Source organism: Chanos chanos, chromosome 16, assembly GCF_902362185.1.
Source record: "Chanos chanos chromosome 16, fChaCha1.1, whole genome shotgun sequence".
In the NCBI taxonomy this organism is placed as follows: Eukaryota; Metazoa; Chordata; class Actinopteri; order Gonorynchiformes; family Chanidae; genus Chanos; species Chanos chanos.
The window spans coordinates 10,826,055-10,846,613 of NC_044510.1; the positions used below are offsets into that span (position 1 = coordinate 10,826,055).

Genomic DNA, 20,559 nt, shown 5'->3' on the forward strand with positions numbered 1-20,559 from the left:
AAGAAGGGTCTAGAATTTTGAGGTCATGCAGCATAATGTGAGAGATGGATTTATTGTGCTTTATATTAATGCTTCGTAGCCTAAAAGCAAAAACCCACTGACTTCGGGGCCATGTTTCTGAAGCATAAGTATGAATACAATGTTGATCATTTATTTATAACGGCTATTTCAACAGGGAGAATCCCACTAGGCTTCAAAATCTCTTTCACAAATTGATCCTGAATCTTCACAGGACTGACGAGTCAGAAAACCCTTATTTTGTTTAGGCTTTTATTCCCCGTCCGGCGGTTTTTACAGCGTTTTACAGTTTTAATATGACATGCACCACAACAAAACAGACAGGCCTGTTTTAGTTATCTGTTTACTGCAGGAATCGCACCTGACTTAGAGCTGACAGTCAGAAGCGCGTACCCTGAGTGGTTCACCAGCAGCCTACTGGATGAATCATTCTAAAAGGGTCCATCATAAGACACAACCTCATGTTTAGACTAAGGGCTGTTATTTACCTGAACATGACTGAAATGAGCCCACTTGAGTTAAAAATACAGACCCAGCTGTACGGTTTTCTCATTTGTTACACTAGGTCTCAGCACGATGTGTTCCGTACTTAATTTATACATAAATATACGGTCCGACGGTCTGGCCGATCGTTGACGTTAGCTGTCATGTCTAAAATATGAGCAGCAAAGGGGGCTGCGTTCTGTCTAAGCGGTGGAGAATTTTAGAACGTAGACTTTTTTTTTTATAACTGAGAGGCCTGTGAGAGGTGATTTTTAATTTTAATGGCCAGCCATCACAGCGGACATCTACTTTAGTGCCACTCTTGCTGTGCATTAATCATCACAGCTGTCAGTTCCATAAATGAGAAACCAAACTGTATGTATTCCTGGTTTTCTTCAGAGAAATCATGGCTTCATAAGCTTGTGAATAAATGCCTTCGGTGTTGACAGATTCAGGGGAATGAAACACTTGCCTGAAAACATTTAATTTGAGGACTCTCTCTTCTAAAAGTATTGTGTTGATACTGTATTAAAAATGCTAAACAAGTTCAAATGGAAATATTCAGACTGGACTCTGGTCATGAAGCTGAATTAAGTTTCAAAACTTTTTTTTAATTTCAAATGTTTGTTAGCAAAAGGCTTAACGTCATGGTGTTACTTCAGTCAGACTGCTGTGAAACGAATTCACTATTATAAACACATTGCACAGAGTTATTTAAGTTTTGAAACATGGACTACGAAATTACATCTGTTTTGGTATAATGTTGGATATTTGTCATAATTACGCCACAATTTCCCAACCTAGAAACAACTTCGTTGCAATCATTACCTGTTTGAGGTCTATAAGAAATTCTATTTGGTCGCCCATAACTTCTTGTGTTTTCTCCTCCCACTGATTAGGATCCAGGTGAATGACCTCATTGTGGAAGTAGACGGCACCAGTCTGGTTGGCGTGACCCAGAGTTTTGCCGCATCCGTCCTGAGGAACACCTCCGGAACCGTCAAGTAAGACTGCATCTTTGTTACGGTATTCTGGTAAAGCATCTGCTGAGGTCACGTAATTGTATATTTGGGTATTTTATGGTCTGTGTAATAGAATTCTGAAAGTCCGAAAGTCGTTCTTCTATTTCTGGCGACAGAATGTAATGTTAGACAGCCGTAGTATTCTTTGTCAAAACAACAGAATAAAAAAAAAATCAGCCCATAGTCCGACTGCCAAAGAAAAGACTCGTGTTGAGACGAAACCAACATCTAAGTACCAACATCTAACCATTTAGGGACATGTTGAGGATTCTGTAGATAGAGACAATCTAATGAACAGTTTTTTAAACTTTAGGTTTAAACCTCTCAACTTCTATTTTATCCTTACTTGCAGTATAAATGAAAAAAAAGCACTAGATCATCAGATTACAGTGAAAATACAGTGACTAGTTCAGTGCACAGCACACTGTCATTGACAAACAACTCAACCCAGCGACAGTTACGCTTGCATGGCGAGGTAACGCTCTACTCGGCTGAATCTCCCACTGGTGCTGTAACCTTGACTTAATCGACTACATGGATCGGGAGTGTGTATTTGTTACCTTTTGACTGCACTGCAGAGCAACGGGAAAAAAAGTTCACGATGAAAGTGTAGGGATACCGATCTTCTGATTAATAGATGAAGTGCCTGAAAAAAGAGAGAGAGAGAGTGTGTGTGTGTGTGTGTGTGTGTGTGTGTGTGTCAAAAACTACAAGTCTATTTATAGGAAACCCCCTCCGTCAGCATGACAGCTCACAGAGATAGCTGTGTACACCAGTGGAGAGGAAAAGATGGAGGATTTTGATCGTAATCCAGAAAGTAGGCAAACTAATTGGAGAGCTGGTCTCTGTTCATTGTTATTTGAGGAATTTGGGTAATTTAATAAAAATCAGAGACGATAATCAGAATGGATATACAAACTCAGCTTTGCTTTTACAGTAGTCCAGATAAACAATGAAGTGGTTATTTCCGAATTGTGTTATCCAGTTCATGCAAAGTCAGTGCGAGGTCTTTCGTAGGCAGGCAGTTTTTTTGCTTCCACTTGTTTTGAAGGACAAACGTTGTATACATTTTCCAAGTTTATGTTAAATTTTGATTGAGATTGTGGTGCTTCAGTTGAGTCAAAAATATATTTTCTTCGAAATTCAGTAGTTCAGTGTATCCAAATTATATTGCATATTTGTCACTTTGCACATCTGTCACTCATTCTTGGACACATTGCTGATTGGCTGGGCAGACAGCGCTAGCAAGTTCATTGGCTCTGGATTTTAAAGTACTTAAGTACTTTTCTGACAGTTGTCTGGGTTCTCTGCTTTGCTTTGAGGGTCTCCTATCCTTTATGTAGTGTCATAGTTGTTTTCTTGCCACCAGTTGGTTAAAAATTGGTTTAATTTTGGTCATCTGTTTTAGTCATTTAAATGACAGTGTCTCAGCCTTTGAGGTAGCTCAGAGTTTAGGTGTCTGACAAGGATCGTCAGATTAGCTGGGTCAAATCCCAAATAGAGCATTGATAAATGAACAACCAACCCAGGCCTTTGTTTACAATGCAAATCTTAGCGCACAACATTTATAATATGAAACAGGATCATTTCGGTTTTCCTTTTTTTGAAAAACAGCATCAAACAACAGTTGTAACACGCATCTGGACAAGAGGATTCAAGCTGACTTTTAAACGATTGCAGGTTTATCATCGGTCGCGAGAAGCCCGGGGAGCAGAGTGAGGTGGCTCAGTTGATCCAGCAGACTCTGGAACAGGAACGCTGGCAGAGGGAGATGATGGAGCAACGCTATAACCAGTACATGGAGGAAGACGAGGAGGTGAGATCTCTACATTGTTTTTGTACGCATCTTCGAGTATTTTAGCCCTTTGCCCAAACTCAGTATTCTTATCCTGTCTGTCTTTCACGTGTTCATTTTCTGAATGACATAGAGTGGAAAACCATCGATTTTGGGCAAAATCTGAGCTGTTCCTAGCTATGAAACCTCAAGAACATCCCAACGTATCTTCAGTTGTAGCCTTCAATTATCACAGAGATATAGCTTTATAACCAATAAGTCTATTTTTAGATTTACTAGGAGCCAGTACATCTTATGACAGGTGATCCCAAACATATGTTTGGCTACTGCAGACATAAAGAGTTTGGTCTGTTTAAACCTCTGAAATGGAAACTGAAATGGCTGGAGTTTGTCAGAGAGGTTTACAAAACACTGTTTGAGGGCAAGCTTGCAAGGTTTCACAAGTTTCAAAACCATTTAGCGCAAAGATTTGTTTTACAGACTAAACACGCTGAGGAAAGACACGAGGGTCCGATTATGTTATCAAAACATGTCAGAGATATGACAGAGCAGCATAATGAGGCCATGACATGTTAAACACATGTACTAAAGGTTTAACGCACAGCAAAACAAGAAAAAACCCCGCAAGGTTTGACAACGATGTGAGACCATGTAAGGTTACGTAAATATTTTCCACACATCTGGTGAATGCTAAAGATCTCGTGGTTAAGTTTTTAAGGTCTGAATGAACATTTCAAAGCAGTTTAACCTGGGCATTCTGATGTTCATAAAATGTGTTTATTAAGATAACTGTACTAAGTGCACTATATTAATGTTAAGTGCTGCTATATTAATGTTACTATTCTGAATTCAAAGTATGTCAGAATTGACCATTTGCTGCACAGAATGATTCCTGTTCTCTCAGTAGAGCACAATACAAAAATGACAATAGTTTTGTTTGTTTTTTTTCTTTTTTTAGTTTTTCTTTTTCTGGTTGGTGTGATTTTCATGGAGCCACTACCTACAATCTTAAATTACTTTCCATAATAATCCTTGGTCTAGCTGTGTTGCATACCCAGCGGTAACTCCATTTACACCTCATTGACTATGAATCTGTTAACTCCCCTTCACAGTAAATTTAGTCCTTTCAATCCTTAAATCGTCAAGGCATGGAGGAAACTCTTAAATAATTCAGATCACGGGGATTAGATTTAATGGCTTTGATAACCATCGAGGGATTGGGTGTGAAATTGGCGGTGCGACTCACGGCTTTATTTCGTGGTTCGGGCGCCCTCCCGGTGTGCGTGTCTCGGGTCGCTGGATTCCGAGTCGGCTCGATGCTCGATGCTCGCTGACCGCTTGAGAAGCGCTGTTTTGACAACGCGCTCGGTACTTTTCCCTCTGGAAAGCGGGAGGATTCACACGAGCAGACAGTAAAGGGACACGGAGAGGTCGGCGGGATGACTTACAGACAAAAAGTCAACATAGATTTCAAATGTCTGACTGGGCTTATAAAAACAAAGTAGAAATTTCGGTCTTAAAACCTTAAAACTGACTCTGATGTTAAGGATTCTAAACGTAATGATACGTTATGATAAAGTACTATTATATGTGCATGCATGCGTGCGTGTGTGTGTGTGTGGGGGGGGGGGGGGGTGCACGCGCGCGTGTGTGTGTATGCATGCGTGCGCGTGTGTTAGTGTTATATGTTCAGTGTCTGTACCTTTGGTTTTAAACCTTACACACCACAGATGTGCTAATGCTATTCTGGATCAATACTGTCAGGCTGATTCCTGCACTACCTTGATTCATGTCCAAAGTGTAACATTTCCACCCTTAAGCTCTTTGCAGCGGTCTGCCAAGTTTCATTTCAGAGTACATGTTTTGTTATAGACGTCTCATACTGTAATTTTAGAGATGTCCATGCCCTGTTAAGAGGCACTCCTTGACGCAAGCGAGTGAGTTTACAACCCTGTGTGCTACTGTTTAGGGCCTTTTTCTAGGGCTTGCCTGGACATGCAGAGGAAGTCTATTGTTTCAGGAATGTTTAGAATAGCAGTGAGTTTTGAGGGAGTTTAAGATAGAGTGGATATTTGGCATAGGACTGTTTAGTGGGTGTGGGTGTTGGGTCATGAGATGAGTAATGACACCTATGGGGCATTATGGGTACAGTATACTTATCTAACCAATCAGCTAAAGCACCTCAGAACCACTTAGCTAACATGTGATGATGCTAATGCTTGTTGTCCACTACTATTATACCCAACATCTGTGGCTGCTGTGGAGTAAAAACAAAATGGTGGGTGCCCACTGGTGAATTTTCATTACTGGGACCTGATACGATGGTGATTTATGGCCAACTTGGCATTCTGCTGAAGCTCAGTCTGCCACCTAGTGGCCAGTCTTTGAATTTCCGTAGATGTAATTTGGCATACTTACATGATATGCTAAAAAACATGAGCTCAAGTCAATTTATGCGTTCCACCTCAACATCTGAATTGGGATCAGCTCACCCAAATTCAGTTCTGTCTTGGACAATGGGAAGGAAAGTGCAGGCACTGATCCTGGATCAGTTCTGAGCAGGCAGTGTCATCTGCCATATCCCGTACACATGAAAATTAAATTTTTCTCCAAGCACATTTTAGTCTTAAATCTGAGACATTAATAACACCGTTAAGACATCATTGCTTTAAAACATCCCATCTGTAATTTGTAACATTAAAACCGCTGTAATTGTTCAAAATGAATCACGTCAATTACACGAAGTTCCCTGAGGACAGTAGGCACCGTGCCAGTGCGAGACATAGCACTGCTTTTCATACTGTGTTTTTAGCTAGAGGACTTTTGTAAAAATTTTTCAGTTATGTATCTGAGTTATGTTAGCTTCCAACATTCAAATGTCAAAACAGTTACGTATCGTCGAGGTATTTTAGTTTCCATCGTTCAAATGTCACACAAATGCCAACGGCAACATCCAGCGAGAGGGTTTTTTTTTTTTTGTTTGATCATCGTTATTATGTTTCAAGAGGTAAGCGTGATTCGAAGCCTGATTGGAAATTCCTTTTTCCTTTACATGCGTGGTTCCCACGGGTCCTTGAAATCCTTGGAAGTTGGTGAATTTGAGAGAAAAAAAAAATCAAGGCCTCGAACGTTTTTGAAAATGGACATAAATAGACGTGGGTCACTGAAAGTGCTTGAATTTATATGTTTTGTGCAAGAATAGAAATTGAAGTTCTTTTGATAGCTTTTTTTGTTAAACTTAACGTCAGTAAATAGGCTACGTTCCGCCGTCTGCCTGCGTGTCCCCCGCCGTCTGTGCGTCCTTGTCTCACGTAACAGCTGCCTCGAGAAAGTGCGACCGTCACGTGCGTGCATTAGTGATTGAAGTCGAATGATGCAGGTTAAACAGCGGCACGCAAGCGAGATAACTAACGTAACAGTAATTAATCTTGATCCGTGTCTCAAACTATGCCGTGTTGGGTCCTTGGATTTGAGGAAATTGGGCCTGGAAAGTCCTTGAAAAGCCCTTGAATTTGATGTTTAAGAAGGTGTGGGAACCCTGTACGTGGAATGCTTCGGCAGATTCAAAACTACACACAAATTAATGTACTGATATCAAATACATCTCTCTCTCTCTTTCTCTCTCTCTGTGCCATATTTCTCAGACGGGTGAATACGCCACAGACGAAGAAGAGGAAATGAGTCCGATGTTCCCGAACGCTATCGAGGTGTTTGACCTGGCTGAAAATGAGGACATGCTCTCCCCTGTGGAGATGGACCCAGAAAAGCTGACCCATAAGTTCAAAGAGGTCAGAGGATGTGAAGAATGGAGGGGACTTAAAGGGAAACTCAGATGGGTTGACCTTCAAGCAAAATTAGTGTGGCATTATTGTGCAATAGTATACCTCGTTAACGTGCGTTAGATGAAAGTTGGAGTTGGAGATGTGTAACTTGAAATACGAGAGTTTTAGTCGTTTGACAAAGATTAAGCACCTTTTACCCTGTACTTAGCAAAGAATAATAATAGTATTAGCGACCATTTTAAAAAGGCACGATGTAAAAGTACGAATCAGCGTAGCCTTGTAGTCCACAGCTAGACGCGTGTGAAATGTGAACTGCTTTTTTATTTCTTTTTCTCTCTCTCTCTCCCTCTTTATAGCTTCAGATAAAACATGCCGTCACTCAGGCGGAGATCCAGCAGCTTAAAAGAAAAGTAAGGAAGGGGTTAACTGACTGATTGAATTTATTTGATGACAGAGAAACGTGATATAGCACAAATGAACTGGACATTGTTTAACATTCAAATATCTATCTCCCTCAGCTTCTGTACGTTTGTTAAATTTCATGCTTAGTGAATAAATTGTTCAATTTTAGCTTAATAATGAGCGCGATTACGGACGCATGCATTTGTTCATCGTTAACAAGACTCCAGCCTACGTTCTCATCACTTCATTTGTCTTCAAGTGTTTTAGCTCAGAATCTCTATCTCCAAGACACTACTCTCTATCTCTAACTCAGTCTCTCTCTCTCTCTCTCTCTCTCTCTCTCTCTCTCTCTCTCTCTCTCTCTCTCTCTCTCTCTCTCTCTCTCCCTCTCTCGGCTTTTTTCGCGGCGGCCCATAGCTGGCACACGCGGAACAGGACAAACTGCGTTGGCGCATGGAGAAGGCTCAGCTGGAACAGAGCGTGCGGGAGAACAAGGAGCGGATGGAGAAACTGGAAGGCTACTGGATGGAGGCGCAGAGCCTGTGTCAGGCTGTGGACGAACACCTGAAAGAAACACAGGCCCAGTACCAGGCCCTGGAACGCAAATACAGCAAGGCCAAACGGCTCATCAGAGAGTACCAACAGAAGTGAGTGAGGGGCACCGTGGGATTCGTAGTTTTGTTGTTCTTGTTGTTCTTGATGTTGTTGTTGTTTTATAAGTTTAGATGGTTATGAGTGAAAACTCAGATAAAACACTTTGAAAGCACCTCATCACAAAGCATTAGCAAAATTCAGTTCATCATCTGTAAAGTCAAATTAAAATCAAAACTGCCCTAAGGCACAAGGCAAAGCAACACAACAGGTCGAAACTGAAGGAAGTAGGGTGTCTTGGGATTTGTCACAGGTCTTTGTTTTAAAAACAGAAGAGCTGTGAGGAGGGCAGGTGACTAAAACTTGATTGGCAGCTGGTGCCACGTAATGAAAAGGATTCTCTTCATGGAAAATGAATAGGAGTAAATAAGAATTTGTGGAAATTGTTGTTTTTGTGGCAGTGCACTCGGGAACATGACTAAACTGCATATAGCAAGTTGCAAGATCAGATACTTAATCCAGCTGTAATAAGCATATTAAGAAGTAGACAAGTTCTCAATCAGCCTTAGACACCAACAGTTGAAATATAAAGCAAAGCGGTTAATCGCAGATTAGCTGTAGAAAAGCTTTAAGCCAGGGAAAGAGGGGAATTATGGGATTTGGAGTCTCGTAAGAAGACAGATTATGCACTCGACATTGAAGTCGAAGTAATGCGAGATCAAAGCGTCACAGAGGGAAGGAGAGTCTGTTGTCTTTGTTTATGAGATAGTGACATAACCGAGAGTGTAGTTACAGCAGGACCAGGCTCCTCTCAAATTAGAACCAGTCAAAGTTAAGAAAGAGTGCAGTAGAAGAGTGGGGGATTTTCTCTTTAAAATCTGATGTTTATTGTTTGAAACAAGACTGCGACAGTCTTCATTTCAGTACGTGATACGCATATCCCTTAGGGTAAAAACACTGTTTTTAATCTTTGAGAGTTTTCTTAGTTTGTTTACAGTTTCCAAAACTTGAATATTTTGAAATGGGCTGTCACATTGATACTAAAGATCTCTGAATGTAAGATCAGATTTAATCAGAATGGGGGAATATCTCTGTTCGTCTAACTGTAAGTCGATGTTTGTGGTGTTACACAGAGAGATTGAGTACCTGAAAAAGGAAACCGCTCAGCGCCGAGCTCAGGAAGAATCTGAAGCCACTCACAAGGAGGAGACCGAGAACTTGCAGGAAAAGGTGTGTGTGTGTGTGTGTGTGTGTGTGGGTGGGTGTCTTTGTCTGTGGTTAAGTGGGTGTGGGTGTGTGTGTGTAATAGTTTCGTTTTTTTTTTTTTTTTTTTCTGTCCGTGTATGTAAACGTGAACGGTTGGCATGCCCTAACGGTAAAACAACATGTGGGCGCAGTTTCCGACACTCTCTAGTCAAACTCTCTGCATCACGTTTAAATATCTGCATGATTCATGAGCTCAGTCACTGAAATATAAGCTGTCGGTCACTCCCATAAAAGAATTTTGTTTTATGTTTTTTTTTTGGTTTTTTTTCCCCCTCAGATCACGGATCTGGAGTCGAAAGTGGACGCACTGAAAAGTTCTGGGCCCTCGTAATTTTCCAGCTTTAAAAACGAAAATAAATAGATAAAACAGATTTAAAAAAAAAAAAAAGGAGAACAGAGGATGCGACGCCTTCATCCCAGGTCATCCCTCTTTCCTAACATGTTTTTTCTTCCAACGGGTTGAGCACCAGCGCCACAGAAGACAAATGAATAAAAGGAAGCAAAAAAAAAAAAGAAAAGAAAAGAAAGGATGCAGCTGGTCAAGGGTGGTCATTTAAAAAAAAAAATCTTCAGGAAAAAAAAAAAGAAAAAACATCCCTCTCTTTGAAGGTCTGTTGACCACTCCTCCCTGGAAAGGCCTTCTTAATGTGAGTCTTAAGTACATCTTCGGTCTTTGTACAGCACATCACTCATTTTTTTTTTTCTTTTTAATTAACCTTCAAAAACTGAATCCACGTCGCCACCAAATGGTTCAACCTTGAAGACGCATCTTTTTTCGCGGCCCGCAGACCACAGCAGAAACGAAAGACTTGTCGGCGAAGACGACGGCTAGATGGACGTTTGTTGTTTGCGTTCGCAGACGACATCACGAAACGGCTGCCCCGCCTTTTGCCCGATTGCGCCCTTAATCAATGCAAATATTGAGATTTGAGGTTTGTTTGTATAGTGACAATTCAAGAGCTGACTGGACTTTGTTTGTATATATTCCTTACCTGTATTTAAAATACTTTAAAAGCTTAAGCGACACGTGGCTTTGGGGAGGGATAAGATTCGTGGTCGCGCCTACACGCTTAAAGCCAGAGTGTTTGAAGAGGGTGACGCGTTGAAATTATTCCAGTACCAGAGCGGTATGGCGGGAAAAAAGGGCAGATGTTGTGCGTTTCTTGATCTTTTTTCGCAAAAAGAAAACAAAACAAAACAAAAAAAAAAAAAAGGCAAACAGGGTGTGAATATGTGCAAAGCTTAATAACTAAATGTGTATTACTGGGGTTGCTTCACTTTTGACTTTTGCTTTACCTTAGAATGGACAGTATTACTGGATGATGTGCATTGCTCTGTACGAAATGAAGGCGTAGGTTTTTCATCTTCTGCCAAATAGCATCAGTAGTGTTCTCACTATGCAGCCTTTGCTACCTTTTTTTTTTTTTTTGGAGTCTAGTGTTCAATTCCATCGTCGAGGGACGCGAATACTAACATGGATTCGGTTAGAGAGAGAGAGAGAGAGAGAGACGAAAGCAGAACGTGTGTGGATTTTTTATTCAGGTTTCTACCCGTGCAACACCGACCTCCGACCTCCAGACCCGTTCGACTGGCTTCTTCGTTCACCTCGTCTCGTTCACGTGGCACGCCCTCGCCGTCCTGGCATCAAATTCATCCTCTGGCTTTGCAGTTTCTATTATCACCCCCCACACACACACACACACACACACACACACACACACCCTTCCGTCACCATCTACCGCTATATCAACAGAGTAGAAATGTGTCAATGCTACGTTCACATCAAAGCTGAGTGAACTGTAACTTAAGGGGCACAGTGGCACAGAGGGAGCGGTTTGACTTTTAACGTTTTTGACCTCCTTAGCGTGCCAATATGAGGCCAGATGTGGCTTCAGTCACTTCTCTGTGGTAAGAAATCCAATAATTCCAGACAGTTATCAGAAGTGCTTATTGCCAACCTCACTCTCGGTTGCATTTTTCTGATTTTTTTGCTTCACATTTTCCGTCTCACAGCGACGGAGAGAAGGAGAGATGGAGGAGAAGATCTCCCGATATTTGTCTTTCCCTTACAAATATTATGTAAAATGTCAAAATGGGGGAAATGTCTGGAAGTAAGGGAAAAAAAAGAGGTGGGGGGGGGGGGGGGGGCTTAGACTTTTTATCTCATTGTCAATCCATTCGATCATCTCAGGCCTGGTGACCAAGCGGCAGACAACATCATAACATTTTTTTTGTCCGGTTCACCTTTGAGCTGAGCTCGGAGGTTCAGACGGACTTTTTGGTTTAATTCCCAAAGCTCATCAACGCCTTTTAGCCTCGGTTTAGCGCGTGGCGTTTGTAAGCAGCCTTCATTTAGAAATTTGGATGCACGTTTTTTTTTGTTTGTTTGGTTTTTTTGGGGGGGGGGGGCATAACATTTGGGATAAACTGGAACAGGTGACACCTGTGTCCAAACAGTTGAATACATTCTCTCTGATTGACTAGAGTTGTCCGAATTGTTTTTGCAAAATGTACTGTACGTCGTGGACCTTAAAGCTGATCTGAATTGACTTCAGGAAGCATATTTGTTTGAACGTGTCCATCAGCATTTTCTTCTTAGTAGCTACAACAGTTTTCTGGTCTGTCGCTAGTCTTATGTTAGTTTATGTGACATTCCACACGATTAAAATCTTATGAAAATACTGTACTTCCAATTTGGCTTGGAAATGCATGTGATACGATTTGCTAACTGGAATGATTCCCTGACCTGAAGGTTGCACTATATGAAACTTATTGTGAACGGGTATAAACACGTGTGACTCCAAATCAGATTAACCCGTTTATACATGTATTTTTCATGTGCGGCATTACTTTCTGACCCCCGTAAACCACCTATTTTTTCAGTTTGCTAATCTCTTTATGCTCCTGAGTGCTTGAAAATAATTAAAGACTAAAAAAAATAATTCTTGTAATGCTATTGTGCTCTTAAAATGCAGTATTAAAGACCATTATGAATATTGAGATTTAAGATTGCAATTTTCATCTGAATACTGAAAAGATGTAATAATACACAATCATTGTTTTGAATGGGCTGCATTATCTTTCTTTGTATGAATTATGAAAAAGATGAGTAGGGTTTGTCAAAAATCTCTACAGTTCAAATGTTTCATAATTAGTAATATTTGAGAAATGAAATACAAAGTACTATTACATCAATTTGAGGTATAAATATATGTTTTCTGCCGCAGTTATGTGACCAGTGAACTGGACAAATTCCAGGACATGGATGAAAGGAGAAAACTTGTGAAAAATAGTTCTAGTTTTGTTTACAGTCTGACATTGAAGCATTAAAATAGATCTAGAACTGGGACCATCATCCTGAATGACTCTAACATTGATCTGGATGAGTAGCTCAAGTTGTGTTTCCCAAGATGGTAGCATTTAATACTGGATATGACTTTTTTCTTCTTCAGCTGATATACTCACTTTAGCTGTCGAATTTGTCTTGGTATTTGAAAGGACTGATGCTACCCTGTAGTCTCACTTGCCATCTCAAGTGTTGCTAGCAACTTTTTCCCCCAAATTGGAAAAGAATCTGGATTCGGGTGGAATTGGAACTGGAAAACTGTCAGAAACCTCAACCAAGTACTTCCAGTGACACCATGTTAAGCACCTTTTTTGGAGTTTTTTTTTTGTTTGTTTGTTTGTTCTTTTTCAAAACAAGGTATTCTGTTTTCTGAGTTGTGTATGGAGGTCCTGGTGTATGGTCAGTCCCTACATCAGCCGGAGCTGAGTGTAGCATTTGGGTTGAATAAACTTCCTTCTGACAAACGTGAAAAGTCGACGGCTTCTCTTTCAGGGAAAACAACACCATGGGCGGTAGCAACGGGCGCTTTCATGCATGTAATGAAAAACAAACCGAAATAAAAATGTAAAATGATTTACGAGCTTAAGGCACATGGTATACAGATCACAGCACAGAACAAGTTACATTCCACTCGATTTCTCGCTTTTGCAGACGTTGCTGCCTATGATATGAAAGTGTACTTCCATATACAAAGAGAAACTTGAGCGTGTTTTGTTTTAACAGGTCCTCTTACATGAAATAAAAACTCTGCCACACTTTTCTACTTGGTTTTTTTTTTTTCTACCCTTGCCTTGTCATTCACGGCCCTCTGAACGCAGAGAGTGAGGGAAAAGCAACATCATTTCCCAAAACGGTCCGTGTCATCGTGCGTATTTTATTGTCATCATTAATAAATACAGATGTGTTGAAGAACAAAATTTAGGTATGTAAGTCATTTAAATTTCACTAAAATGCAAAAAAAAGTGCTTAAATTAAGTCAGTCTGACGGGGTATTTTTTGCTTAGACAAGTGATGACTGGCACTTTGCTCAAGACTGACCTGGAGACATTTTGAGAGATTGGTGTCGGCAGTGAGATACTGACAATGAGTGAAAAGGTCACCAAGCTTTAAAGGACACGTCTCAGAATGAAGAGATCCTTCTCAAGAAAGAACATTCTAGAACATTCTAAGGAAGAAAGCGGAAAGACACAAGAGGGTCTTCAGAAGAGGCTTTATTTAGGTGCATTTTTTTGTCTCAGGCAAAAGTTGGAGGCAGATTCAGCGGTTCCACTGGCCAACCTTTGTTCGCTTTCGCCTTACATGTCTGAGTATCAGAGGAGCAGATTTGTAAACACTGACTTCTGTACAAAAACCAAAACAACAACGAGATAGATTCGGATATACCCGCTTTAGAAAACCAAAGAAGAAACGACGAAACCAAAAAAAAAAACAAAAAAAAGATATGCTTTACAATTCATCATTTGCAGATAGAAAACGGAACAAAACGATATTGCAACAAAAACCGAGAAATATGTACAATTTATCCATTTAAAATACCAAAAAAAAAAACAAAAACCAAGAACACAACAAAACCAGAAGATATGTACAATTCAACCGTTTTCAAACAGGAAACGGAACAAAACCAAAACAAACAAACAAAAAAAAAAATGCAACAAAACAATAAGATAACACTGTACAATATTTCCATCTAAGAACAGACTCACTTCATCAGTTCTGTTAGCCTTTAAACTGTACACAAACACCCTTTTTTTTTTTTTTAATCAGATTTACAAAACAAATATTCTCATTGAGTGTCCATCTCTTAGCTCATACATAAAATAGATTCTTCATATTTATTTAACTATTTACAGGACAAGTAAATACAATACAGCCTTACAGGCAGCCCTCCGCCAGGGCCTCAGACCCAGGAAACAATCCTGAGAGAGTCAGATCCAAGACAAGTTTCCTCACACCTAGTTTAAAGGATGTTTGCAGATGTTCTCTGCGCGGCTGATCTAGGATCAGTTTTGCATTTAGCTTATGATGGTCCCACTAAGTTAGTGAAACCTGATCCGAGATCAGCACGGGCAAACATCCGCTTCTCGAATGTGTTGATTACAGAGTCGGGGTACCGTTCTTTGTCCGAAAGAGATGTTGTTAATGAACTTGACATGACGTTGGATTAATTTTTTTTTCCAATAATTGTGTCCCGTGTCAAAATATGCAAGCTTTACATTATCAGCGGTGGAATTTAGAAATGACCATCTCCGGCAGACGCGACGGAATGAAATCCATCAAAAAGCGTGTGACTGCCAGAAATGCAGGTCCTAGCCAAAATCTAGACCAAATTTCAAATGGTCTCCTTGCTCACTGTGTAGTGTTCAGTAGATAAGAACGTTCTAATATATGAAATGAAAGAGCAGCGTATGACGAAGAAGAGACATTTGAGATTTGGACCTAGAATGCAGGTGAGGTCTGTTTGCCTTGGATGCGGAACTCTTTGAGGGACAAAAAAAGAAAGAAAGAAAGTCATGGTTAGGAGCATTCATGTTTTATAGCACGTTACCTAAGGTCTACTGTCCAGCTGTCGAGGGTAAGTGCCTATGTTGGCGAGGGAGAGAGGGAGGTTAGGATGTAGAGGTCAAAATTCACGACGTCAGATTGTCTCATGTCTTTTTTGGGGGGGGGGGGGGGGGGGGGTTAAAGGGGAGTTGGGAAATTAGCGCGAGAACATTTGAAGAGAAGTTGCACTGTTGTAGCTTATGTGTTTGACCGAGTCAGTGTGATTCTGTTTGACTCATGGCAGTGCAAATTAGGCAAGTCTTAATGATGAAAGCAGGCAAAGCACAAAAGGTGGGGAGAGAGAGAGAGCGAGAGAGAGAGCGAGAGAGGGGGGGGGGGGTGTGTTTTGAGGGCTAAGGAAGCCCATCAAGAATCCTGATAAAAATCCATTTCAGTCTTGTACAGGGGTTCCTGAAGACAGCCTTTTTTCCACTCAGCCGCACGCCAAAAAAAAAAGCAGCAGACTTCAGAAAGGTTCAAATTACAGTTGTCTTACAGACTCTATTCTCCTTTTGAAGACTGTGGGTCCATCAGAGGAAGAGTTAGAGCAGGACTGTGATGAAAAGGGGGCTTTGCGGAGCAGTCCAATGGAGAGGGATGGCGACGGTTAAGGAGAAAAAAGGCAAAAGTTATGGCTGTGAGTTATCTGCCGCGCCCGCTCACATGTCTTTGGGCTCCAGTTTGCAGGACATCTCGAAGAGCAGGTTTTGATTGTCGATGACCTGCAGCTGCCTTACATATGCCTTGGTCTGGAGATGAGAAGGAGAGGGCTCTGCTTCTACAGCTGTATGAGAAAGAGAGAGACAGAGAGAGAGACAAAATGGAAAATTAGACTGATTCATTTGAAGCCCTCTTAGCAGAAAACACAGCTTGTTTAACCTAACTGTGCGAGTCCTGTGACATGTCGGGAGTTCTCCAGTTCTCATCGAAGTCTTTCAGTCAGTTACTAATTCTGTGTGGGGTTTGCGTGTTCTTCCTGTGTCTAAGTGGGTTTCCTCTGGGAGCTCTGGTTTCCTCCCACAGTCCAAAGACATGCAAGTCAGGCGAATTGGAGATACTAAATTGCCCCTAGGTGTATATGATTGCGTGAATGTGTTTGACTGTGTGTCTGCCCTGCGGTAGACTGGCGACCTGTACAAGGTGTTTCCCTGTCTTTCGCCCAATGAATGCTGGGATAGGCTCGAACACTCCCCGCGACACTAATTAGGATAAGTGGCTTAGATAATGAGTGAGTGAGTTACTAATTCTCGTCTGTTTTGGTAGGTGAAGGCAATCGCAAGGGATTTAAAAGCAGAGCAGTTCTTAAGTGTACTACTGCGAACAGCCACAAGATGGCAGCCTCTTTCTTCTCATCGAAGGAGCAGAAATGTACGCGGGTTCATACTCCATCATACCAAATGATGGAGCCGTAGCATCTCATCTTTATGAAAGCCCCTTCTCTCCCTTCAAATAACTCACCCCCACCCCCAATTTCCAGCTGACCTAACTGCAGGAGAGCAGCATCCGTTGCTAAGCCACGCTCTGCGAGAGCAAATGGAAAAAAACTGGCTCTAGTCGTCTCCGGCTGGGAGAAAGAAACGTTCTTTTTAGGAACTATGAATAGCAGCGCATTGTCCTCTCTCTCACTCGTTTTGTCTCTCTCAAAAAACACAAATCTGCTCATGCGTCAGTCGCCTCACAGGTTATCATTTAAGTTTGGGAACTAGCGGTACAGCCATCGCAAATTGCAGAAACGGTAGTGCTCCTCGACTTTTGACAATAACACATTAGCGATGATTAGGGAGCTATTAGTTCTTACACCTGAGCTTCCCTTTCAACTCAGTCTCATTTGCTTTAAATTAGTTCACAGATGTGATGTGCAGGGCAACTTTAAATGTCAAGTGCTAACATTTGAGCCATATCCCGTGATTCCTAAGACTCGCCGTCAACTAATGTGCCTGTCATTGTACTCTATGAAAAATTAAATTCGTAATACGCGTACTTAAAAGGTAAATCAAAAATCATTACCTGCTTGAAAGCTTTGTCATAAATACGAAAATGCATGACAAAAGTGTGACATAGAAATTATCTGTTAAAACGGGATTGCATGTGCTGTTACTTTTTCATTTCATGAAGCTGTCTCAGTTGGGAATATAATTTAATTGAACTCTTACCATCAACCATATAGTAACAAAATGCAAAGCTAACAAAAAGAAACCAAAACGTCATCAAATGTGATGACAGAGATTAACTCAATCTCAGGTCTCAATGATTACTAAAGCAGCGTTCCTTCAAAAATATTAAGTCAAAATTTAAAGAAAAAAAAAACTTTCTATTGATGTAGTGTCATCAACAAAAAACTTATGTGCTACTGTAGATGCTAGTTGATACTATTTTAAGCATATTCAATATGTCTTAATGACACACCTGGCATCGATGAAGTTGCTGTAACTATTCTGCAGAGAAGCCAGAAAAATGTCTTTTAGTGTAGGAGATATATATTATTGTATTTTTATGAACATTTCTACGGAGTAAAACGGGGGCTGACAAATGGTATTCCTGGCCAGGTTGGCAAAGCAGCAATTGCCTTAATGGAAACGAATGAGCCTAATCCACTCAGGTGGTTGGGGAGAGAGCGTTGGGATAATTAAACTCAAAGACCCCAGCGATCATTCAGCCGTCCGCGGGGTGATACATTATAGACCATTAGGGAAGCTCGCGGAATCGGCCAGGGACCATAATCTCCTAAAAGTCACTAAGCCCATTCAGAAGCCGCTTTATTATGAAGTTAAAAAAAAAAGATATAATAATAATTTCAGCGGGAATTAAATGACGCTAGCACTTTTGGTGGGAGACATAACGCGCGGTAAAGTGGAAAAAGGTCTCTGTCTAACAAAGCTTCGTTCGTATTAATGTATAAGCAAAGCTTCATTAGGGGCCATAATACATGTCTTTACTAAAGGTTCCCAGCAAAGATCTACAGACAGATACTGGTTAAAAACAGCTGATATTGACTGGGAAAAGGTACAGTGCTCTACTGTGCCTTGGGTGACATCACAGTTCTCAAGATCTTCAAGATCATTTTTATCATGGAGTAGTGTAGCGTGGAGTAAACAGACCATTTAAATCAAAACTGAAACAGCTTCCAAACCACAACGGAGTCACAATGGGAACGAAACATTTTTTTTTTTTTAAATTACTAGGGCGTGACCATGGAGACAAAGTCGGTTCACGATAAGCTAGTCGTGTGGGTGCGCGCGACGTGTTCAAACATTTCAACCTTGGGCGATGCCACCGTTGCCATGGATTCCCTATATTTGTTTGGCTTGTTGGTTAGGTTTTCAAACCGATCTGGGTAGAGGAAATGAAGTAACTGATACAGGAAGCCGTCTGGGAAGACGTTAAGACACTCAGACGGTTGAGTCTTTCCCCGGGCTTGGTAATGACACAGGATAGTGGCTGTTAGGCAAGTCTAATGTTTTTGATCGCGTGTGATGATGGTGTTATTCAAGACTAATGACTGTAGGTCTGTGTGTGTGTGTAAGTGTGTCTGTGTCTGTGTGTGTATATGTGTACATGAGTGAGTGAGTGTGTGTTAGTATAGTGAGTGAGTGTAAGTAAATATAGTGTGTGTGTGTGAGTGTGTGAACATGTGTGAGCGGTGTGTGTGTGGGTGTGTGTGTGTTTCAAGGAACTGCCCTGTGGTATGCTGACCCTGAGGGCTGTGCTGTTCTAAGTCAATGGGCTGTGGCAAGGAGGAGCTGTGCTCTATCTCTACTAATCTACTCAGACAGGTGTGTATGTGAGGGTGTGTGTGTGTGTGTGTGTGTGTTTGGGAATGTGTGTGTGTGTGTGTGTGTGTGTGTATGTGTATGCGTATGCAAAGGTATGTCAGTGTGTTGGTGGGTGGAGACCATTCTCTACTTTGACTCTAATCATTCTTGACAGGCAAGACTTTGCCAGTGTGTGTGTGTGTGTGTGTGTGTGTGTGCGTGTGTGTGCGTGAGACAAATAGAAGAACATACAAAGCTGAGAACTCCTGTATCGTCTGATGCATCGTACCATCTCAGCCACCTTGTGCTGGAGAAAAAAGGAAAGGGCAGAGTTAAACAGAGCTGACACACACACACAGTCAACTCACAGTGCGACGGACTGTACACACAGGACAAAGAACAATTCAAAGTGGCCACTGATCACAGCAACTCACCATTTTCTCAAAATTGACCAGATCCCCATGGAACGTCTTACAGCTCTCATGGAGGAAGGTCAAATCTACAAAGAGAGAGGAAGAAAGAAAAAGAAGAAGAAGAAGAAGAAGAAGAAGGAGAGACAGAGAAAGAGAGAGAGAGTGTGTGTGAGAGAGAGAGAGAGAGAGAGAGAGAGAGAGTGTTAAAGGCACAGTGGAGAGAACAGTTATGTAATGGCATGTCAACACTCGTCCTAACCATTGCCCTCGCCAATGCAGCGCTGCAGCATGACGCTCACACGCTGAAAGAAAGAAAGAGAGAGAGAGGGAGAGAGAGAGAGAGAGGGAGAGAGAGACAGAGAGAGAGAGAGAGAGAGAGAGAGAGAGAGAGATAGAGAGAGAGAGAGAGAGAGAGAGATGCCTGGAGGGGAGTCATTGTGTCACGATCTGTGATCTCTCTGTGTCGACTATTCTGCTCCACTGTAGGGATTGGAGGGCGGGAGCAACGGAGCGCGTCGGTGCAAGACGCCACGTTTAGTCACGAGGAACGCACTGAATGCTGATGATACGTGAATAGTTTAGTGAGACGGAGAGAGAGAGAGAGAGAGAGAGAGAGAGAGAGAGAGAGAGAGAAGGAAAAAAACAAAAAAAGCACCGGTGGACAGAGGGAGTGAGAGGTGGGCTGGCTGAGGTCACCCATGTCTAACCTCCTCCCGAGACTGAAGCGTTTCTACCGCACAGATCAAAAGGACAAAGATGTTTTCCAACAGTAACAACAAAAAAAAATAACATTAAAAATCTGCGAATACAACTTCCCTCTCATCATCTGAAGTAAACGCGTAACGCAAAACATAGTTAAATTTACTTGCTGATCCACGTCCATGAAAACGCACTGAAATAATAACCCTGTACCGTAACATTAAATCATCAGAGGATTTCATATTTCTCACTAAAAATGTTTCACATGATTAATGTAACCTTCCACAAAGGAAATATTTGTGATAGGACTGTATAAACCCATTTACGCAAACAAAACATTCCTTTTTTATATACATATAGATTATAGTGATTTATGGCATTTGAACAGTCGGATGTCTGCATTAATGGTAACATCGTGCAAAATCATTCACGTTTATGTAACGAATTCA

At 41.3% G+C, this 20,559-nt stretch overlaps 2 protein-coding genes across 2 annotated transcripts in view; one reads left to right on the top strand and one right to left on the bottom strand.

Annotated features, from left to right (window-relative positions):
- Nucleotides 1–9,690, top strand: part of ppp1r9ba (protein phosphatase 1, regulatory subunit 9Ba) — a 36,949-nt gene extending 27,259 nt beyond the window's left edge. Inside the window, exons 5-11 of the mRNA XM_030793591.1 lie at nucleotides 1,401–1,505; nucleotides 3,204–3,339; nucleotides 6,963–7,106; nucleotides 7,457–7,510; nucleotides 7,920–8,149; nucleotides 9,227–9,323; nucleotides 9,637–9,690. Of these exons, the coding sequence (XP_030649451.1) occupies nucleotides 1,401–1,505; nucleotides 3,204–3,339; nucleotides 6,963–7,106; nucleotides 7,457–7,510; nucleotides 7,920–8,149; nucleotides 9,227–9,323; nucleotides 9,637–9,690 (820 nt within the window). The remainder of the gene's footprint in view (nucleotides 1–1,400; nucleotides 1,506–3,203; nucleotides 3,340–6,962; nucleotides 7,107–7,456; nucleotides 7,511–7,919; nucleotides 8,150–9,226; nucleotides 9,324–9,636) is intronic.
- Nucleotides 9,691–15,905: 6,215 nt separating this feature from the next.
- The window catches only part of rapgefl1 (Rap guanine nucleotide exchange factor (GEF)-like 1), a 26,579-nt gene continuing 21,925 nt past the window's right edge, over nucleotides 15,906–20,559 (bottom strand). Inside the window, exons 13-15 of the mRNA XM_030793785.1 lie at nucleotides 19,433–19,497; nucleotides 19,251–19,305; nucleotides 15,906–16,030 (exon numbers count right to left, since the gene is read on the bottom strand). Of these exons, the coding sequence (XP_030649645.1) occupies nucleotides 15,906–16,030; nucleotides 19,251–19,305; nucleotides 19,433–19,497 (245 nt within the window). The remainder of the gene's footprint in view (nucleotides 16,031–19,250; nucleotides 19,306–19,432; nucleotides 19,498–20,559) is intronic.